The following is a 23700-nucleotide window of genomic DNA, read 5'->3' as shown; positions in this document are numbered from 1 at the left end:
GCATTTAAATTCTACACTGGAGTGAGTGGAGGGATAGGACTTGTGTTAAGGCTGGTAGTTAGTCCTTGTGGTTTTCCCAATAATATTAAAACCAATTTAAAAATGCTGCTGCCTCTAGGAAAAGGGAAATGTATGGTAGAATGCTCTCGATCAAACTTTCATGGTAAAATATCCATTAGTAATTGATTTTCTGCTTCCTTTAGAATAGGACAGGTTAAACACTTGGTCACATTCAGTAAATAAGAAATTACTTGCAGTAATTTCTGCAACATTCTAATCATTTTCCTGTTTTCCAACTTATTTTAAAAGTCTTTGATCTCCATTACACTGGAAAGGATATGAAAAGTGGAAAGAAAAGATAATTATGAATTCAACTTCACCATCAACCAACAGTTGGACTTTTGACAAGTCACTTAACCCAAACATCCTCATACATGTACCAGTGATGAAGGACATAGAAATCCACACCCTGTTGCCTTGTCAGATGCACCCAGTGGACCAACATGTGAAGTTCAGAAATGCAAGAAAACGAACAAGTACCCAGGAAATTCAGACACTAGGTGGCATATTGCAATATCATAGTTCCACTTTCCAATAGTGGTATTTTAGGAAACCTTCCCTGAACGATAGCCGTTGTAATTTGGTGAAATGGGATGTATGTTCTATCCATTCTTCATGTTATAAAGAATGATGATATCCTATAGTTATTTAATTATATCGTTAAAGACATCTTATGCTCCTTACTAAAAACATAAAGTAAGGCTTTTTCAGTTAACAATAACCTTTTAGATTACTGGTAGTTTGGATTCTGTAGATGATGAATTTGACAGCAAATGAAGCTGCAGTGTATCTTGCTTGTAACTTTTTCACCCACTGATGAGGATCATGCAGTTGGCAGCAACCTGCTCTGATGCCTTCAGCTTGCAATTCTGTAGCAGTCTCAGCCTGTTCAATTCCCCAAGGTGCTCTGTGGAAAGGCTGTCAAACTCTTTTTGTGTGTGTATGTTTTCGTTCAGTAGCTGCACTTTGTACTCACTTAAGAAAAACAACATTTAATTTGTAACGTTTTCAGGATGAAACACAGAATTCCAGACTTCAGCAAAATCACTGGCATATGGCTACAGCCTTCTATTCTAATTCTTGATGTGCCTGATTTCCGTTGAACACGAAGCTATGGTTTTGAATTGTTACTTAGATTATGACATTGAATTTGGCTGAAAACCTGGTCATCATCAGACTTGCTACAATTCACGGGCTCTAGTTTATCTAGCTAATTTCATCTCTCATGTTTTCTCTGCTTTCTACCATGCTGTTTTGTACACATTGGAATTGCCTATGTCTCTCAGCTTTACCTGGTAGTGCTGTCATGCCAAGTCTGTGTTAAAAATACCTTGTCATCAGCTTGTCACCTACTTTTTCAGGCATTTCCTACACACATTTTTGCGTCAAGAAATCCTCCTCTGCACATGTTATCTTATATATAATTTAAACAAAATACTCCTTTCCGAATGGCAATAATTGGTGTGCTCAACCATCTTCATTACCAGGCTAAAAATCTTAGCAGTGAAGTACATTTTCAAATCTGTAACTGGGTGCCATGTGAATGTTCATTGGATAGGCCACTGCTTCTCTAGATCAGATTATTAAAAAGACAGCAAAATATTACTAAAAAATTATTATGTAAGCTTCACCTTGTTTACAACAGCAATCAGTAAAAATTACATATAGCTTAGTCAACAAAATGCAGCTTGTAATTTCTGTGTTCAGGTTTACAATTTTGCAAATATTTTGAAGATCAACACTGAGTGGTGTTATGCTTTCTGAGTCTGTAACTTCACCTTCAGAATTGAACTGGACTGAGTCATCCTAACCCATAAAACGTTGCTGGTATAATGTGAAATAAAATTATACTTTAACATAGAACAATTATTTGTGCTAATTTAAATTTTTTAATTTATTGTAATTGAAACCAAAGTAAAAGGCTTTTGACTGGCCTTGAAGTGAAGCACACACACATTTAAAAAAAAACTGTATTCAGGTATTGTTTCACATTTGCATCGGGAGAGGAAGATGTGTCAGTATGTTTTGTCTCCCGAGTTTGTCTGATGTTTGGATTTGGTTCTGTGCTGTTTTTCAGCATATGGGATAGCACTCAGAATAAAGATAATGTTGTGTCTCATTTTCATTTTGATTAATAGTGTTCTGTCTCTGGAAATTTGCAGGTGTTATTTGGAAGATGGAGCTTCAAAGGGTGCCTGGCTGAACCGGTCAAGTATTATTTTTGCGGGAGGTGATAAGTGGTCAGTGGATCCGCGAGTTTCAATTTCAACATTGAATAAGAGGGACTACAGCCTCCAGATACAGAACGTAGATGTGACAGATGATGGCCCATACACGTGTTCTGTGCAGACTCAACACACGCCGAGAACAATGCAGGTGCATCTAACTGTGCAAGGTAAGCATTTCTAGAATTTTGTTACGTGAAGATCTATACTTAGAAATATCAAATATTTCCTCATAAAATGACTATGAAGCAACTAACAATGTTGATTGACAAATTGCCATTCCCTTCAGTGCTTTATGTTGCTACATGCCATTTGGTGTAGTAACCTTTGTAGACACAAATCCTACTTAATAAAGATCAAGGTAAATCCATTAATATCACAATGTGATTTTTACCTAGGAATCATTTCATATATTTTGAATTACCCCCTTCAATAAGTCTTTAAAACCCAGGGTTGATATATAAAATATTAGACCTGTTTGAAATGTAGATGCTGATTGCTAAAAAGCAGGTCTGCAAGACTGCCATCACACCACTACAGAACAAGTTCTGTCACTTTAATTCACATGAAAATGAAAGGTAGCAGTAGCCTTCTAGAATTTCTTTATTGAAATATAAGTAATTTAAAAAATATGTACATATGTACACATTTTGTACTTGGTTTATTTTCAGGATATCATAAATTATGTCAGCTAACTTACAATCTCCAAATGCAAACAATACCATCATAACTTTGTTTCTCTTCCATATTTAAACACAGCAAGTACTTTTAAGAAAAGCAAATTTGACGCCAGGAGAATGGAAAATGTATATTTTTGTTTCTTGGCATCACTTCATTGTGCTTTTTAGATTAATCTTTTGCTGGTAGTTTGGACTTTCTGTATTGTATGGAGCTTACAGAGACATTTCAGTGTTTCTAAGTAAGATTAGTAAAACATGCTGGAATAATGTGATATCATTGCATCAGTTTTACATTTTCAACAGGAAAGGTGTGTGAGCAAGTTAGTGGTACTATCTTCAACTTTTCCCTTTCAATAAAGCAAGACTAAAAATTTAGGTATATGGAATAAGTCTGAAAAAGATGTGAATCTACATCTTAATTAAACTGTATTTCTTTATATAAAGGTAAATCTGAATTCAAACATAACTTCAATTATGAATAAATAGTTTCATTGTGTGATAAAGTTAAAGTTTTAATTAAACAATTAACTTTAAGGAGGAAAGTACAAATTGAACAATAAGTCAATTAATTTCCTTAGTAGTTTTTCTTATTATAGATTCTTTCAGACTGATGATGTTCATTATTTGAAACTAGCAAGTGAGAATACAATAACGTTTTTGTAAAACTACATCTTCCTGCAAACATTAATCATGGACTCCTAAGGGCAGGAGTTTTTCAAAAGTGGAAAACTAACATGAGATGATTATGCAACAAAAACATGCTTTCTTTTATGATATACTGCTTGTTCAATTATATGCTTTTTTATTTTCATTTCTAACTCAAAGATTACAAAGATTTTTATTCGATGAGAAAAGGTGTGCTTGAATTATAATGTTTGAATCACATTGGATAGATTTGTACTTTTAAATTTGTTGGTTTAAATGACATGCATTTGGATTTCAAAAGTTTGTAGAAGATGAAATTTTAAAAATAACCTGCGAACTTCAGAAAGATCTCTCCTATTTCTGACTACTAAATGTATCTTCCTTACTTTTATTCCTTCTCTGGTATTCCATGTTAGAGTTGTATTTTTTAATCAAGGTAGGTTTATAGAAGCCTATAGGGCAGATTTATTTTTTGTACGATTTCTATTTAAATTTATTTAAAAGTATTGCAGAATAACTTTAATGTACAAAGCGAAACTTGTAAAGTAGTACATTATTTTCCTATGCCACACACTCAATTCTTCCTTTGCTAGCATATGGCATGATTATAAGATATTTGTTACAATCTGCTACCATGCCCAGATTTCCAGCTAACAACATTTCATATCAGTGTATTTGCTACATCAAATGAACTACACCCAACTTCCTCTATTTTTTTTTTCAAACCAAACTCCCTGTGCCACTCCCAAGGCTGTTAGGTGCTTTATAATCCTCATTGCTAGCAATGTTAGGATGATGAGCTCCTGAAGTTAAGAATTAATGCACTTACTGTACTTTTTTCAGTACTAATTTCTGTTCAAGAAATCTCTGATTTGTTGAATATATATTCATTGATCAAATTAAAAGCTAATAATTTTACTGTATTAATGAACAAAGTTACCAGATGTTGGTTGATATGTGGGTCATTTTCAAACTTTTTTTCGCTAAACGTAAATACCAGATATTTGGTAGAAGTTTTAAACCATTTTTCTCTTGGAGTTCACATTTGCCTCCCTTGAGAAGATGCCCATCTACTTTCTGATTTCCATGGTGACAAACCAAATGCGTCATTTCATGTGTTGTAACAGTGCGAGGCTGCATGGTAAATGAACTCTTTGTACTTCTATGATTGCCTTCTGTTCTATGATTTCATCAAGCCATTTCTTATGGAGAACCTCACACATCTTAGAGTAAGTTCCAGGTCAAAAGTGGGCACACAACAAGACATTTGGGAATAATACAGGCTCAATTGTGCTACGGTATGCTTTTAGCTGTGTCTCATTGCCTTAAGTTGCTAAAGTCCCTTTTACCATAACATGATTGATAAAATCAGTCTCCAATATTAAACCGGTTACAGAAATAATTTCACATTTGCAGAAAAACAACACCCTCAGGAGAATTCCAGCAAATTGAATGACAGAGGTAATTGAGTGTCCTTACAATGGGGTGAAGCAGCAATGAGGTGATTGGAGACATTCTGCCGGGCCTTGCCACGTGGCCAGAAACTCCACTTAGCCTTGGTAAATCGAGGAGCCGTGCTCATCACATCCCATGCCATCTGCCCCAACTGCATGACCCCCACACAAGGGCATTAATTTCCTCAGGGTATCTGCCATACCTAGAATATTTGGAATAGTTCTGATACATGTAGTGAGCAGTGAGCATTCAGTTGTTAGCCATTTGGTGGATGGCTTCCAATATAGAAAGCCATCCTGCCCAAGGTCAAGCCCTGACTTGAAGAGTCAGAGCATAATGTAGGATAACGCTCATCAGCCATTTTTGCTCTGTATTTTCTTTTGGAAGCAGCTAAGGCCATTTTCCAGATTATATTGAGGCCAAATTTTTGTTCTATTCACTTCTATCTCCTTCTTATTTCTTCCCTAGATGGTGAATCCAAGGAATTTTGTCACTAATATTCTGAACACTAAATTTCATCTAGATTAGAGCCTAATTCCCAAAGATCCCAAAGTGTGACAATGTTAGACTAGTGTTTCAAGCTTAATCATTGTTTTGAGAAAGGCTTTATAAAATGGAAAGACAACACATTCAAACATCATTTGTTATTTACATCATGAAAGGGATTTAAAAGTATCTTAAAAATAAGTACTCAGTATGCCAAAATGAATATGAGAAATAAGATGAAAAATAAATAAGATTATAGTCAGAGGTGAGATTAAAGTAGAAATTTGCATTACAATTTCTATGTACTTTAATTGGTTTGTCAAAAAAAAGAAATGTGGTCTGTCATTCGTAAGAATTCATTCGGAGGGACAGATACTTATACTCAGTTTTACATGTTACATACTACATGATCTATATGCTTAAAAGCTAATTTTTCCCAGTGCCTTGATATTGTTGCCTAGATAGAAAAACATTACTAAAAGACTCTGATGTTTGGACCATTTCAGTAGGAACAATATATGACACAGAACTTCATAAGGTTTTCTTTTATACTGTCCTTTCTTAGTATAGTTTGGATCATAGGGAAGGAAAAATTAAATATGGTAAAATAAATTCCACACATTTTCAGCTTGTGAGAGAACATTTTAAATATTGCCTTAATACATGAACAGATTTTAGCACTTATCCTTTCTGAAGATAACCTCCATAAATATTTCTCTCAAAGGAGCAATGAATAGAAATTCAGGTGAAAATACTTTAAAATTCTACTTTTGATGAGTATCTGGAGAGCAATTACCCTAAGTGGTACAACTATAAATCCATATTCTTGAAACACCAACATGTCTTAATGTAATGTTAATATGCCTTCTATAAATGTTAAAACCTTGATTGACAAAGGGTACACTCAAAGAGAAGGACACAGCACTGTGTTCCAGATGGGCCTGACTGCCAAAGTGATAATCCCAGAACACATACATGCTTTCTTTCAAAGGCACAAAAAGGAAGAAAGACACAATGGTAAAAAAAAAAAAAAAGGTTCAACATGTTATATACATAGGGGAATTCAAATTCAAAATACTGCTCTCATTCTACTTCACATCAGCCGTTATGCATCTCTTGCTAGTGATCTAACAACAGAAACAGAAAGCACATGATACATGCACTATATACCTGCACTAAGCTGCAACTCTCTCAGCCTTGCTAATCAGTTTTGGTCTTAGTCTTTTGGTTCTTCAATACTGAGTAGTAATGATTCCTTCCGAAAATCTGAGATCTGTAGTCCCTGTCTCTGGAAAGTATTCACCAGTTTAACATATTACAGATTCTCTTGGATTATGAACCACCTAAATGTCTGCAGTAACTCTAGATAGGAACCCGAGTGAACTCTTTTGAGGGTGAAAATTGGGTTTTAATACTATTTGCCTCCCAGATATCTAGGGAAAGAACTGACAAATGTTAAAGACTTGGCAGAGTTTTGTGGGCTACATGCACACATGAACTTAGTCTTCCCCCTGGGCTTAGTGCCAATGTTTTTGCCTAAGCTGTGCTTTAATGTATTGATGCTATTGCTATCTTTAGGCCAAAACACCAGGGATGCTAACATAACAAGAAAAGTTAAAATTAGAAGGATTAGCTAAGCATTCATGACTTGTGTTGCTTATTTTCATTCCAGGTCATAGCACCCTTATCCTCAGCTAATCCTCATATTTCCATAACTACAGAATAATAATTTCAGGTTGTCGTTCGAAAGACATTTTGCATAACAACATTTTACAAAACAAATACTCTTCCTCCCAGAAATGTTGTTTTCTCAAAAGCCATGCTTCTTATGAAACAGATTCCCCCACAAAATATTATAGACAATGGCTTCTAATGCCAAGATCAAGTAAGAGATTAACCCTTACAAAGGTCAAAACTTATGCCTTTAAAAATTTCTCTCAAGTACATTATTTATTATTTCATGTTTTGATTTGAGCAAATGGCTGATATGTACATTTTTAAGAGATTTTGAGGCTTGACCAAGCATAGGATTTCAAAACTAAGTTGTGAAAAAGGGGCAAGATATGGGTGATGTTGTCACCTGTGCTTAGAACAGTTTTATTTAAAAGTAGTCCACATTTAAGAGTCATCCAAATTTGTGCTTAATTCAGTGAGATTTGTGCTGTCCCACTTTAATAGAATATCTGCTAGTGCTAATATCTTCACTAATATTTACATAAATGTTCTTTTTTGGGGGTAAACAGAATGATTAACTCCTAGCCTGCAGGACTAGTGAATATGTTAGATCTAATGTGTAACCTAATCTTTTAGGGGTATTATGTTAGATTATTCAGGTGGAGCCAAGGAAATCACTGAGTACCTTTTAAAAATTGCAAGAGTGAAGCAAAAGAAGTGAGTCTAAGGACTCAAGCAATGAAAGAAGCGCTGTTTTGACCATGTTTATAATGCAGTGGAAATGTGAGGTTGTGATCGTTTTATATTTTACACATTGAATATTATGATTAGTGGTAAATTAAGCCTGTAAATATAGAGTGGATTAAAATTATAATTTGTAGCTGTTAAACATAAGGAAGGGAAGGAGGGACAAATGTTGAGAAGCAGGTGTGCAAGGAAATGTGATTATCATCTTGCGACTGTGTCTGTGGAATCCATAGATTCTGTTATTTATATTAATGAAGAAAAGAGTGAAAAATACTTAAAAAGGAGGGTTAAATATTGCTTATTTAAAAAATAGAAGAAAAGGACCAACAGCCAAAGAATACAGGTGATCTCTAAAAGCTGGAAATGTAAGGAAAAGGACTGTGTCCTAATTTGGAAAAGAGAGCTTAGCCTTACAAATACATCAGTTATAGCTAAGTGAAATCCATGTCGTACTTTTGTCCCATATGAAGTACAAAGTATGTTTGTATTGATTTAAGCTAAATACATAGCAATTTTTTATCATGAAAAATAAGAGAGAAATATGTCCCTATATGCACACACACTAAAAGTTAAAGATAAACTAATGTTCATATAAAACCAGTTTTTCAACCTTAGTACTAATGATAATTGGGTTACATAATTCTTGTGTGTGTGTGTGTGTGTGTGTGTGTGTTTAGAAGTAAGGGAATATTCTATACAATGTAAGAGACTTAAAAGCAATCTGGACCTTAGTGTGTCAGATAACAGTAGCCCTTTTTTTAAAGATTTATTTATTTTTATTGGAAAGTCAGACACACAGAGTAGAGGAGAGACAGAGACAAAGATCTTCCATCAGTTGATTCACTTCCCAAGTGGCTGCAACAGCTGGAGCTGAGCCAATCGAAAGCCGGGAGCCAGGAGTCTCTTCCTGGTCTCCTATGCGAACACAGGGTCCCAAGGCTTTGGGCTGTCCTCAACTGCTTTCCCAGGCCAGTGGGGGGACTGGATGGGAAGCAGGGCCTGTGAGAATAGAACCAGCATCCATATGGGATCCTGATGTGTGCAACATGAGGACCTTAGCCGCTAGAAAATCAGGCCGGGCCCAACAATAGCCCTTTTGAATTGTAATGCTTTGATGTGGAAAATCCGCATCAAGTTGAGTACTGATCAAGTAGAGAATGCAGTCTTGAATTCTCCATTGCATGGCAGGTTGTGATCAATTCTGTGGAAGTGTGGAAATTACCTGTGTTAACTCTACACTCAGTGATTACGACAGGATTTGGCATGTTCTCTGAGCACTAATATGTAAAGAAAGAATCAATGAGCAAAATTGCTTAGGAGTAAAACCCTTCCCATTATCAAAGAGAACTTCTTTTGAATTTGTCTTTTCATTCAATATTAATTTAGGAAAATGTTTTTGTTTAAAATCAGTTAAGACTTGAGTTGCAAGTTTAATATCGCATGGGGCCCAATTTGCCTTCAAGTGATACACAGCTGTGATATTCATGAAGTGTTATGAAGTTAGTGCATATCCCCCTCTTTAAGCTCATTATTGTTATGTGTGAAATAAAAAGTAATTTCTAGTCTCTAGTTTGTAGAAAAAGTAAACAAAATATTAAACACACAAGGAATTTCTCAGAGTGACTAAATTCCCCTAATAACCATTCGGTAAACATTTGTTTTTTTCTTATACCAAAGAGCTATTAATATACCAATATTTACCTTTTCTTGTTCTTTTTTTAAAATGAGGTATAACTAATACTGTTCTAATTAATTCTAAATGACTTTTATTTAAAAATTCAAGCAATATAGTTAATTCATATTGATTCTGCAAAATTAGTTACCCTTTCCTTGTAGCAATTCTGCATAAAATGTGCACGTATGCCCACATTAATGGGCATAATTCTGCATTTTTGAAAACAAATAATGATGCATGAGAGAATAAGATGTAGAAAGGGGGGTCGTGGGAGGAATTCTTCTACCTACAAATCAGAATTATGGGATATAATAACAGTGATAAAATATTAAAAATATATTGTGGAAAACAGTTCTTTAAAGAATTGATATATGCGTCCATTTGCCTATTTGATCTCAAAGCTATTCTTTGTTCCTCTCTTGCTGTGCTCTAAATCAGTACAATGGATGTATCTCCAACCTATTGAGTTTTCTGGTTTCTGGTGGGATTCAACCAATGAGAGATCCTGATAAGAAAGAGGTTGGTTATGGGGTCTCTTTCCCCTTTTTTATTGCCAAAGCAGTATCTACTGAAGTGCTTCATCATTATTGGCACCAGTGTTTATTGGAGAACCCATTCTGCTACTGGCACAGCTCATACTATGAAGCTCACACCAAGGAATCCAGCTGTTAATGACACACCTTGATCTCTGGTCTCTGACAATGGCATCTCCTGGTAGAAGTTTCAGTGGCTTCTTGTTAACCAATCGCTGTGTTGTATCTCTGGCACCTGCTTTGACTTCTGGATGTTGAATCACATTTGTAAACAATTGGTGTTTTTGACCCCTTTTTATGAGTCATTTATATATATATATATATATATATATATATATATATATATATATGTTTAGAAAATATATATATATAATCCCTAAAATTTCAAGTATTTCCTAATTGCATATGTCCTCCAAAAGTGTGTTTCTCAACTTCGTCCTCTATTTAGTTATATTGTAAAACAATAACAACTTTACATTCTGTGAGAATAAAATTGTTGAGCATAAAAGTAAGTTTACCTATAAATTTTAAAATTAATAGACATGTTGGGATCTCAGATTTACTAAACTAATTATTGCAAAGTAAGATAACTTAAGGAGAAAAGTGAAGATTATGCATAATTATTAAACATTGTCATTTATCTGAGCCTTGGGCATCTCTTTATTAGGTTTTTGGATGTAATTATCATTAACATTCCAGTTGCATTCTTCTTGAATACTTGAACTAAAAAGCATACGATAGCATGATTAGAAACAGCAGACTTTTTCTTTCCTTTCAACTGAAACTGTAAGAAAAATAACCTACAAAGAGATTGCTTAGTTCTGTCTGTGTATTTTCTCTGGGGGCTATGAATTGTCCAACTAGCTTCTGAGCCTCAATTTTACAGCTGCACCTGTACCGTGTGTGGAAAGCAGTGTGTAGTAATCTGGGATTCTTCTCCAGTCAGCTGAGTTTGAACACTAACTTGAATGCAATCTAGGTATATTATATGAGCCTTTATCTTTGCATATTTGTAGAGGTTGATAGCCAAAGGTTAGTAATTAAGTCAGTTTTTCTCTTCAAGAAACTCACAGTATATATTATACATATAAATGATTCTCACAAAACTCATAATATACTAATTACCTCATTAATAGTTGAAGAAGGAGCCTCAAGTCTCAGTAAGTACAGAAGAAGCTATTAGAAGTATGACACCCCATAGTCTTTTTCTGTAAAGTGAAATGAGGATTGGGGTTACAAGTGGGTGGGAAGCTCTTCAGACTGAAGGAACAATTTGATCAGAGATATCCTTTAGAAACAGTGCTGACAAAGGGATGCTTAAATGTGCAGTTCCTAAGAGATGAAGATGCTGTAGGAGATCATTTGAGCATATGAGAAGCAATGGGACTTTTGGGGGAGCAGCTGTAGAAGGCTATAATTGCAGGGCTAGACTGCTGACTGGAGCCATTCATTGCTGAGGTAAACAGCTGCAGAGAGCTTAAGCAGGGAACCCTGGGGAGTGATGACTGGGAACGTCCCAGATTACAAAGCAGCTAGCGGAAACAGTACATATGAATTTCATCATATAGAAACCTTAACCATGTTGCTCTAACTCTACCATATGATCGGTAGGGAATGGAGGAAACATAGTGTTACCAATACAAAAATTTATGACAGAATAACAACACTGTCAAAATAGATTTCAGATTATAAATAACAGCTTTACTCAAATTCTGACATAGGGTTCCACAGATGATGCAGCATCTATTTTTTTTTTTACTGTAGCTTATTTATTGGAAAACAGTTTCACCCCAGAAGTTATTTTAGTATATGTGCTGCCGAAGCGAGCACACCCCATAAGTTATCTATAGCACTGGCCAAAGCATTGAGATGTAACTTTCAACTGGGAGATTCTTCCTCTGAAAATTCCTTGATCATATATGCAAAATTTACTGTTTCTGACACTCTCTCCATGGGGAAAGTGGCTATAAATCCCATAGGTTCTCAAATCTATTAATCAAGAATAGGTTTACAGCTTTTACATTAAGACAAAAAGAAGGTCGACCGATACAGAACTTCATAACATCTGTCAAAGGCTTATTGGCAAAAGACACTGTTTTTTGTTTTTGTTTTTGTTTTTGTTTTTTTAAAGATTTATTTTTATTACAGAGTCAGATATACAGAGAGGAGGAAAGACAGAGAGGAAGATCTTCCGTCCAATGATTCACTCCCCAAGTGAGCCACAACGGGCTGGTGCGCACCGATCTGAAGCCAGGAACCTGGAACCTATTCCGGGTCTCCCACGCTGGTGCAGTGTCCCAATGCATTGGGCCATCCTTGACTGCTTTCCCAGGCCACAAGCAGGGAGCTGGATGGGAAGTGGAGCTGCCGGGATTAGAACTGGCGCCCATATGGGATCCCCGGGGCGTTCAAGGTGAGGACTTTAGCCACTAGGCCAAGCCGCCGGGCCCAAGACACTGTTTTTTAACTGATAGATTTCCACAGTAATGATGCATGGTCAAGCATTTACTGTGAAACTGTTCCCTTCATATATTTTGTATTACAACAAACCGGGATATAGAGCCGATTCAATCTATATCTTTTAGAACCAGTTTGAGATGGAAGCATTGTAATGCTTTTTTATTTAGATTACACAAATTTATAGTTTAAGAACTTGAGAAAGAAAATTCAGTTACAAAACTTTTATGTTAGCTCAAATTTGAATGGTTTGATAGCATGTTGATGCTGTAGAAGTGTGTGTGTGTGTATAGATATATATATGGAATCTTACATGTTGCCTTTTTTCTCAAATCATTTCATTTGGAAATTTTTGTATGGATTAAGTCACACGAGAGTCAGTTGTCCTGGCTTAATAGATATTTCATAACTGTAGGTTTAATTGATGAACTTGACCTTCAAACTTGGTCTGTTATAAAATCTATTCTGAGCACACAATGGAATGAAGTGGAGTGAATCAAACTTTGAATATATTAGTGAATTGGGGTTTGGGTGACCAAGGATAACAACAAAGGAGAAAACTTTAAAAAAAGTTCAGAATACTTGAATTTTTTAGGTTTAGTGTAACATACTGTCTTTTAAAATGAACATTTTTAACAGAACAGCTATGTATATTTTTTCAAAGAAACATAAATTTACCTTTGAAGCTTCTGACCCGCTGAACATTCCTAGAAATACTTACTGTCACATATGCTCTGAACAAATAAAATATTGCCCTCAAAGGTATTTATTTTCCTAATGAATATGCCTTGCAGAACATTTGAACAACCATTTGAAAGCAGAAAGCATTCCAGGGCACATCCATCCCTCATGAAGTGTTGTCAGCTCTGCACACCTTGGAGTGTTGTTTTTCTTTTCACCATCTCTGAAGGAGACACTGTCCCACTTTCTGAGACTTGGCATGTGGTCTGGATTACTGCGAAGCTTTTGAGCTCTCAGTTCACACAACCCACTTGTCTTTGACAGTAAGATGTGTTTCTTTTAACTTCCCAGTGCATAGCAGTGAGGTCTTTCTTAAAGCCAGCCTAACTCAATCTGTGCTTTCTGAAGTGTGGTTAGCTATTCAGCTTGGCTGCTTCTAAATATGATGACTTACTTTTTGCATTTGCATGTGGTTGAAAAATTGATGTGACTTTATCAAGATCAAAGAGAAGGAATGTATGAGTCTCTTTGGAACCTTTCAGTTCACAGGGACTACTTGGTATACAGTTCAGGCTTAAAATATGAATTTAATCAAATATGAAGAGCTATATATTTCAGAGGCAAAATTATCTTTTGTTTTGTTCCTTTGAGATAAATGAATGGGTCAGACTTCTAATTCACCATTTTCTGAAAGAGTAGAGGTTATTTGTTACACTTATTGTTAAAGTACTATATTACAGTTCAAAGTTAACTAAATATACCAGTTTGATAGAATATGCTTCATAATTTTCAGCTCCCTCTTTGTCCCACTGCAGTGCTTAATGCTCTATATCATCACTATAAAACAATATTTATGAGTAACCATAAATACCAAGCGCAGAACAGTGTATTGAATCTAATGTGGCTTCAGTCTCTCTGCTTCTTAGATAAAGCAAAAAGCATGAAAAAAAAATGGAGATGGGATGACATACATATACATATTAAACAATAAGAAGGAAATTCTATCCTAATTTTTGCTTTTTACTTTATTCCAGACTTCTCTTTTCAATCAAATATCCTGTTTTTTTTAAATTATGCATAGACACATCAGCCCCTCACTTTGAACCCAAAATGAGAACTTTGCATGTGGTTGAATGAATGTCTAAATCTATTATTGAGAAGTCTCTAATGAAAAGTAAGAATGTTTATGATTCGGAACTGAAATGTCATCAGGTTTTGATATTGGTTTTTTTACCTGAGTATTCCACATGCATTCTTTACATTTTTAGTGCTTTATGAAGAATATATTAAAAACTTCATTTTATCTAGAAATTTATCCCATTTATTAATTACTATAAACTTTTTTCTAATAAGACACATTATTCTTTCAATCTCATACTACATTTGTATAAAATAAATAATTATAAGGGCTTAAAAGATCATTAACACATACTATATATTCAACATTATTTTTGACATGGTAATTATGTGTTTTCTGGGCTGAATGTCATGCTTCAATAAAATAATGACTAAATTAAGATAATTAGAATATACATCCCTAAGACTTTTATAATTGCTTTGGGAACAGTAAAAATTATCTCTACCATAAATTTGTAAATACTTGAAGAACACTGATAGAAAATATATACCATTAAATATATACATGAATTTCAAAAATTTTGTACCAAAATACATATCCCTTAATTTTGTCATAAACTTTTAAAAGTGTAAATGCATAATTAATTGAAGTCAACCTTTTTTTCCCTTAAAACAGACTTTTTGATAAATGATTAGTACAATGTGAAGAATCGAAATCAACTTCCCCTGCAACCTTCTGCCTGCTTCTCCTACTGCAATGATTAATTCTTCTGTTCTCTTTTTTTTGGTGCATTTTCTTATCCTTAAAGAACTTGATGATTCACACCTCAGTGCTTTTTTTCTTTTCAGAGACAACATGGGTTCTTCATTCTAAGTAGTTATTCATATATTCTCTGAGTCTGTTTTGATCTTTTTCACCCTTCCATCATATTCATTATTTTTGGCTTATGTATATGTCGTTCCAGATAAAAGGTAAATTACACGTGGATAGCTATTACATTCATTTATAATTATTAACAGACATTTCATTCATGGATTAATTTATGCTGTCATTGTTGAAGTGAATCAGTTAATGAAACTATCTTTTGAGAGTAGATTGGATTCTTTGGAATTATGGGGCCGTTACATAACTTACACAGTTTAAAGGGTGAAAATGTTAGAGAAATATGACCTGAATATGGGCCTTGACTCTTCCATTTTGGAATCTTGTTAACTCAAGATTATGATGATTTGTCCCTGTGAGATTTGGTGGACAATGAAGTCTCCTAGGATTATCTAAAGAAATACATTTGGATGAGTTAAACAATGGAGACGAAGTTAGTTCCCAGTAAATGGAACTATTATTATCATTTGTAATAAGCACCGTTTATGAGATGTGTGCATATGTTTATAACCAAATGAAAAGATCACTGCTACTTTGCAACTCTTCAATTTCACCTCTTTGTGCCACTGTATTCTTTTGCTTAGTAAATGTATCAAGGAACAATGTTATAATTATTAACTGCCTGTTTCACTAACTTCCTACTACTTTTTATTTTATAAAAGACAGTAAAATATAGAAAATTGTCCATGCCAAGACATTTTTCCACTTTGTAATGCCAAAGGCTTCATGTTGAATCTGTGATAATATCTTGCTCAGTCACTTCATTTATTAGAATTAATGAGATTCTTGATAACCTTTTTATTTTAGTTCAACTGTACTCTACCATGATAACCAAAACAATTTTTAATAGATTCCACTGTAAAGGTACTAACTTTTGTAATGAAAAATTGTAGAACAAACTGTTTTTAAAAAGTGCATCTACTAAAGGAGTAGATTTTATGGCAACCAAAATGACTTTTATGTATAAAATAGCAGTCATTACTATTAGCCAAAATAACATACTAGAACAAATAAATCCACCCAACTAAAACCATAACAATAGACTGTGTATTTGTCATAAAAATAATAGCAGCGTGAGTATATATGTGGAACCTACTGAAAATGTGAGATAAATGCTTCCTTGGTTGTTGTTTGTATTACAACATAAGAAAGACCAGAAGAGAAATAGGCAAAGAGGATGATGACACTGATTGTGGTAGTTTTCAATATTTGCCACCTATCGGGAGGTATATTCTCATTGAATATACCTTACAACACAGCTTCTCTTTCTACGTCTTCAGGAACACCTGTAATCCTTACATTTGACGTTTAAATTGCATCACTTAATTCTTGTATGAATTTCTAGCTTTATTGTGTTGCTCTTTCAGTTTTCTGACTGTTTCAGGATTTTTGTAGGTGGATTCTTACAGCTCTGAAACTATTTCTTCTCTCTTTATTGGTAAGTCTTTCCAATGAGTTTTTAATTTGCTGTGTTGCATTCATTTTTAAAAATTCAGTTTGGTTTTGTTTCAGTATTGCTCTTCTATGTGTAATGTATTCCTTAAATTCCTTGTATGTGATTATCATTGTTTTTAAGGAACTTTATAACTTTTTAAAATCTTTATCTAGAAGTTTCTCAATGTCTTCCTCAGTCAATTCTGAGATTGAAATAGTCTTTTGCTCATTTGTGGCAAGGATGTCAATAATCTCATTCATGATGACTGTGACTCTTCTTTTGCCTTGGCCATTGCAACTCAGATTGATGGAGTCTTCTCTTTGGGGCCAGTTTCTAGATGGTGTCTGATAGGTTTACAGATCAAGTTTACTGATACTGTTCAGTGCCTGGTTCTCTGTTTAAATTACTCGTACTAGGTCTTCCAATGAGTTTCAGTCCTGGGCTCCCATGCTGTGACTCTGCCATGGCCTCTGCAGCCAGGTCTCTCAGGTCGCCACCCTTTACCCCTTGTGATCCTGTGCTGTGGCCACACCATTGTCTACTCAGTCTTTCTCCCACTCCTGGTTCCATCAGTCATGGGATTAGTGAGAAACCAGCTGTGACTTTAAACTACATCACAATGCTGTCAAGAGCACCACATGGGTTTTTTTCCCTTTTCTTCTTCCTGGAACTTGCTGTCAGCTATGTCCAAGAGAAATCCAGACCTATTTTGCATAGAACCTGTGGGATACTAAGTTAGCATTAATTTTCTGGTGGAATGAGTACAAGGTATTGAGCCAGTAGTGACTTCTCACTCAGCTTAGTGCATGCGCAGCTCACTGTTGTATCATTGGATTAAAAAATTAGCCAGGCCTGTCATGCTGTGGTTCGATTCACCTCCTAGAGTTAGGTAGGAACTGCACATAAAAACCAATTTGAGGTTCCGCTAACTCCAGTGAGACTGGCGTACATTCAGAAATCGACAAATGAACAACTGCTGTTGAGGATGCTGCTAAGCATTTAAGCTAATGAAGCGACTATTGAAGTCAGGACAAGGAGTGCTAGGCAATTAAAAATTGATCTACCATGTGATCCAGCTATCCCACTCTTGGGAACCTATCCAATGGAAGTAAAATCTGCAAAGAAGAAAGTGACCTGCAACCTTATATTTATGGCAGCATAATCCACACTAGCAAAGACATGAAAACAACTCAGATGTCTGTCAAAAGAGGAATAGATAAAGAAACTGTGGCGCATCTACTTTGTGGAATACTACATAACTGGTAAAAAAAGAATGTCATTCTACCATTTACAAGAAAATTTTCCCACCAACTAGAAACCATTATGCTTAGTGAAATAAAGCCAATCCCAAAATGACAAATGTCATATGTTCTCTCGGATATATGGCGACCTTCATGCAAAATACAAGATCAATATGCAAACATGTATATATATATGCATATATATATGCATATACACACACACACACACACACACATATATATTCTCATAGAAGAACTATATAGTGGAGATTAACTTACCAGGAAGTAAAGATATGCTGCAATATGTATCTCCACTCACAAATAAAACAGACACCCAATGAAACTGTTAAATATGCCTTAACAGTATGATACTTAATTTTCTATCATTACCTGTACTGACAATGCCATGATAAACTTAAGAAGCAGAATGTTGAACATGTGACTTTTGCCAAAGGTTTATATTATTGTTAGAGTATGGAGGGAAATGCTGTGGGCACACAGAAGGGGGAGAGGGATAAGAGGTGGAGGACAGAGTCCCTATTCTTATAAAGTCATATCATGGAAAATAATATTTTTTACATGGAAAGTCATACGGTCATACTGTAGTTCTTGAACAATGTGTAGGTTGTTAAAAAAACAACAACAAATTTATATTTCTATAGAAACCACAAAACAGAATATGTCTGGAAGTGAATGGGAGGGAAGGCACAAAATTTTAAGTCATGTGAATGCAGGGAAAACCAAAGAATATCAAGAATTAAGAACATCTGACTTTCTTTCCACAAACCTATATCCTGTCATCAGCAGATTTTCTGTGTTCTCAAAAATTAATGGTCATAAAAGATATGAAATCACTGCAGTTTTATGAACAATTGTATACTTGATGTAAAAGAATTCTGTACTTGTATAGATTCATTTTTCAAGCATTTCCAACATTTGAATTAATTTTTGAAAACTCAGATGAACAATGTATATCTCTGCTTCTGTTTTGGTTGATTTGGTTCCATTGTTTTTGTCCTCGTGGATATTTTAGATTGTAAGGTCTCCTAAGACGATGCACAAAGATTGTTAGTTTATCCATCAACAGCAACAACCTAAATGTGGGAGAAAATCTAGGATGGATATGTTAGCTCAGGCACCAATTTAATAATCACCTAAATTCTGATTATTGAAGGAAAAAAAAGAGGAAAGAAAAAGTGGGTGAAGTCTGTGTGTGGTGAAACTTACTCAAATAAATCAGACATTGAAGAAAAGCAATGAATTTATTCCAGTTTCACTGCTGTTTGACCATATCTCAACACATAGAGCATAGTGTGGATTTGCTCGAAAAGGGTTAATTCCAGCCCATACTTTGCATCTCAGAATTATATCCTAGATTGACCATAAGCTTTGTTCTCCAGGGCCATAAATATCTCAAAATCTTCTTAACTTGCTCAAAATTCAAATGTCTTTGTTTTAAATTTAGCTATTGTTATGTTAACGGGAGAGGATGCTGGTATTGTGATAAACTCTATACAAAGAAGCTTATTTCACTGAGGGATTAGAGACATGCTGGGGAAAAGAGTGTTTGTCTTGTATACACCAAGGGATTTACTTAGTTGTTATAGCTTCCCCCATTCTCTTTTCTTCAAAGGAAATGTTTTGTCTTACTGGAGTTTGCACCATGTGTTAATAACAGTAAAATAATGTATTTCAGTACTGACATCTGATTTTTTGTCTTTATATACCATCTACTCCTCTGTTTTTAAAGATTAGAAAGTACTGAACAACTAAGAATAATTAAAAGTGAATAGTTAGTGAAGGTACATCATTTGCTCTAAATTTTATTTGCGTTTCAATGTATTTTCTCATCCTTAAAATCAAATTAGACCTGAGAAAATAAAGATATGAATGACAATGGAATATATCAAACAAAAATAAAAATTGGAAATGACATAATGTACCCTTATTTTCTCACCTTTTCTTTCTCAAAGTATTGCAAAAAAAGATTGATTATACTTTTAGCGATTATATGAGACTAAATGCACATGATTTAGTATTTAGTGTATATTTTTAAACCTACTCCAACTGGTAAAATTTTTCGTTAGATAACTGCACTGAATCATATATGAAGCCATTAAAATTAATGCTAAAAAACTATCAGAAAAAAAAGATAGTTTAAAGAACAAAATTCAGAGTTATTATCAGGTTTATACAATATTAAGCATGCATAAATTTGCATATATGTCCACTTACATGTTAATATATACATAAACACATTTACACACGTGCATTTGTCTCTGTACATGTTTTTCCATAAATACTCAAAAATTCTTCTGTTCTCAAATATATTGGAAGGATTATAGAAAAATGCATGAATGTTTTGAAGTGTTTCATTTGGAAGAGTAGCTTCAAAAAAATCATTTGAAATAACAGGGATTCAAATAAGTTTGAAAGCTGTGAATAGCCCATTACTCCTCTAAAACGTACATGGAATGAATGTGCACAGGATTCTTTAAGAGTAGTTTTTATCCTGGATACCATGGTAAGCAGAATAACGATCTTCAAGAGTCCCTGTAACCCGTGCATATTTTTTTTCTCATGTGGCAAAGATGCATTCAGGTTCTGATGGATTTTAAATTGCTCATAAGTTGAAGTTAAAATAGAGAAGTTAACCTTAATACCAAGTAGGCACAATGTAATAACAAGGTTTCTTTAAAAAGGCAAAGAAAGAAAGAATAATCTGAGCTTTGGGATATACTATTACTGATTTGAAGAGAGACCATGAATCAATGCTTGTGCCCATGTTCTGAAAGTTAGAAAGATAGGAAAGTGATTTCTCTCCCAGAACCTCCAAAAAAGAGTGCAGATGTGCTAATGTCTTGATCTTGGCTTGGTGAAGTTGGTGTTGTATTTTAAATATATGAGTTTAAGAAAATGGGCCCAGTGCTGGAGCCTAGCAGCTAAAGTCCCCACCTTGCACACACAAGGATCCCATATGGGTGCTTGTTCCAATCCCGACAGCCTTACTTCCCATCCAGCTTCCTAATTGTGGTCTGGGAAAGCAGTTGAGGATGTCCCAAGGCCTTGTGACCCTGCACCTGCCCGGGAGACCCGGAAGAGGCTCCGGACTCTTGGCTTCAGATCAGCTCAGCTCCAACCATGCGTCTGTTGTGGCTGCTTGGAGAGTGAATCATCTGATGGAATATCTTCCTTTCTCTCCTCTTCTCTGTATATCCGACTTTCCAATAAATGCAAATACATCCTTTTAAAAAGTGGATTTCTGCGGCTTTTTAAAAAATGAATTACGGGTTTTGTTGTTGTTGTTTGTTTTTTTACGGACAAAAAAGATACAGAGAAAGATCTCTGGCTCACTTTAAATTTGTTACTGTTCAGTTCATCACTCTTTAGACTTACTTGACCTACATTCTGTACACTTTAAGAATTATTTTTGTATTAAATAAAATATGCTTAGGAGACTAATATTCTAGTTGCAACTCTGCTGACACTATCCACAATCTTGGTGAAGCAATATTGTATTTCTTGGCTTGACATGCTTTTGATACTACTGTTCCCAAGACAGCCCTTGCTCTCATGTGGGTTAGAATACATTCTTTGGCTTTATTTTTGTCTAGAGTTAAATGTGTTTTCCATTAAAACTCCCTCAGGACCAGTGAATAGATAGCTTTCCCCGTTTTTCAGATAAGAACATTAGAGTGCTGTTAGTTGAATTTCTTGAAGATCAAGGAGATGGAAAGAAGCAAGCCTAGTCTGAATGTATGTTATTCGTCTCCAGATTAGAGCTCTTTCCACTATATTTAATATTTTAATGCATCTTCTAATACAGAAGTCTTACAAAGTGTTCCTAGTATTGACACCAAAGTAAGTACTGCTAAAATTAACATATGTGCACTTTAATCAAATATACTGAAGAAATGCTATTATTTATAAGGTATCTTCTTCAGGGTTCTTCTGTACAATATTTGATAGTTCTCTATCCAGTGAATTATTTTTGTAAGTTAACCAAATAAAATGACATATGTCTTTCCAGAACAGTGTTAGGGTTAGTGTGTATATATTTTTTCAAGTATGATATGATATTCTGGTTAAAATCCGTGGTTCTAAAAAAGACTTGGATACCAACACTAAATCTATTTTAGAAGCTTACGATTTTACCAAATAAACTGAATATTACTTTCAAATTAATTACATTCAGTTGACAACAGTGCTAGACAGAGTTGTAAAACGAAAACAGTATGTGTTTTGCAACTCAAATTATCTGGATAAATCCCTCATGATTATTACTGTTACCATCAGCAAAGAATTTCAAATATATATTTATAGAATCAATCAGAGTCAGCTTACTCATTTGTACACCAAAAACAGTATGTCTGTTAGTAAGGTTTGATGGCATCCAAATGTATATATATGCTCACAAATTACCAAAATTGTTTTGAATCACATTTCTAATGAGGTCACTTGCTTGGCAATTTATACTCTGAGTTATGATTTTCTTGATGTGATATCAGCCAGGGGGAGATGGCTCAATTGGCTAAACTAGCAAAATGTTACTCTTTTAAATTGTGAATATTTGAATGAAATATCACTTTAGGTTTTAAAATTAACTACTAGTGTCAGCTACTGTTATCTTTTCCTAGATCAGTATAAAAAAGCATGATATAAGAAATGTTCTTGAGTTTAAAAGTGGTCTGATAGATTAAAATAACAACATGCCAGTCACAAGGAAAATTAAAACCTATATTTTAGTCCATGATACATCTCTGAAGAAATAATAAATTGAATTTTCTAGATCATTCCTAAATTGTTAACATTGTTTCCCAGTCGTGTGCTGCCTGATTTGTGAAATATTTTATGAGATAAAGACCATTAGCCATTTCAAATGAACTCCAGCTGATATGTTCCTCTACATGAGTGTGTTCCTCTACATGAGTGTGTGGAGCAATCTCGTGAAAGAACTCTCTAAACAGACTTGCACTTTTTATCCTTTCAATTGAGCTAACAGAGCACCACAGCAAGGATTTAATTGCTTCAAAATTCTCAGAAGTGATCCAGAGGGAATTCGCCAAATATTTTAGCAGACCATCTTTAAGCTTCATTAATATTATTGAGAAATCTGTATTTAAATGCCTAGTGATTTCAAATGATTTGCCTTTGGTCAACAGTGATGAACTTGACAATGTTTTATAGATATAGCTTTAGATATATAAGATATGTATATATGTATATTTATATAGTCATATTTGAATATATAAGTATATCTAAACATATTTAATATATAAAATATTTTCATAAATGAATGTTACATTTTATATATGACTATATATGCATATATATGCATATGTAAATATATAAAAATACAGGGATACTATTTGATTCATTTTCGCATATTTGATAAAAGAAAGGAAATAAAAAGTATAAATATTTCTTGAGGCTCACCTGATGACTTACCTGGTTAACACTCCACCTGCCAGTGCCAGCATCCCATATGAGCACTGGTTCATGTCCAAGCTACTCTGCTCCCTATGTTTCTCCCTGCTTATGGTCTCAGAAAACAATGGAGGATGTTCCAAAGCTGTGGGCCCTTACACCCATATGGATGACTTGGATAGAAGCTACTGGTTCCTGGCTTTGGATTGTCTCAGCTTCAGGTATTGCAACCATTTGCACAACAGACCAATGGATGTTAAGATATGTCTCTTTCTGTAAACCTGCCTTTACAGTAAGAACAGATAAATCTTAAAACAAA

At 34.5% G+C, this 23700-nt stretch overlaps 1 protein-coding gene across 1 annotated transcript in view; it reads left to right on the top strand.

Annotated features, from left to right (window-relative positions):
• Positions 1-23700, top strand: part of NEGR1 (neuronal growth regulator 1) — an 856411-nt gene that overhangs the window by 345286 nt on the left and 487425 nt on the right. The window contains exon 2 of the mRNA XM_012930450.2: positions 2223-2455. Coding sequence (XP_012785904.2) covers positions 2223-2455 — 233 coding nt within the window. The remainder of the gene's footprint in view (positions 1-2222; positions 2456-23700) is intronic.

Source organism: Ochotona princeps, chromosome 2 (assembly GCF_030435755.1).
Source record: "Ochotona princeps isolate mOchPri1 chromosome 2, mOchPri1.hap1, whole genome shotgun sequence".
NCBI lineage: Eukaryota > Metazoa > Chordata > Mammalia > Lagomorpha > Ochotonidae > Ochotona > Ochotona princeps.
This window is presented reverse-complemented; position numbering and strand designations above follow the sequence as displayed.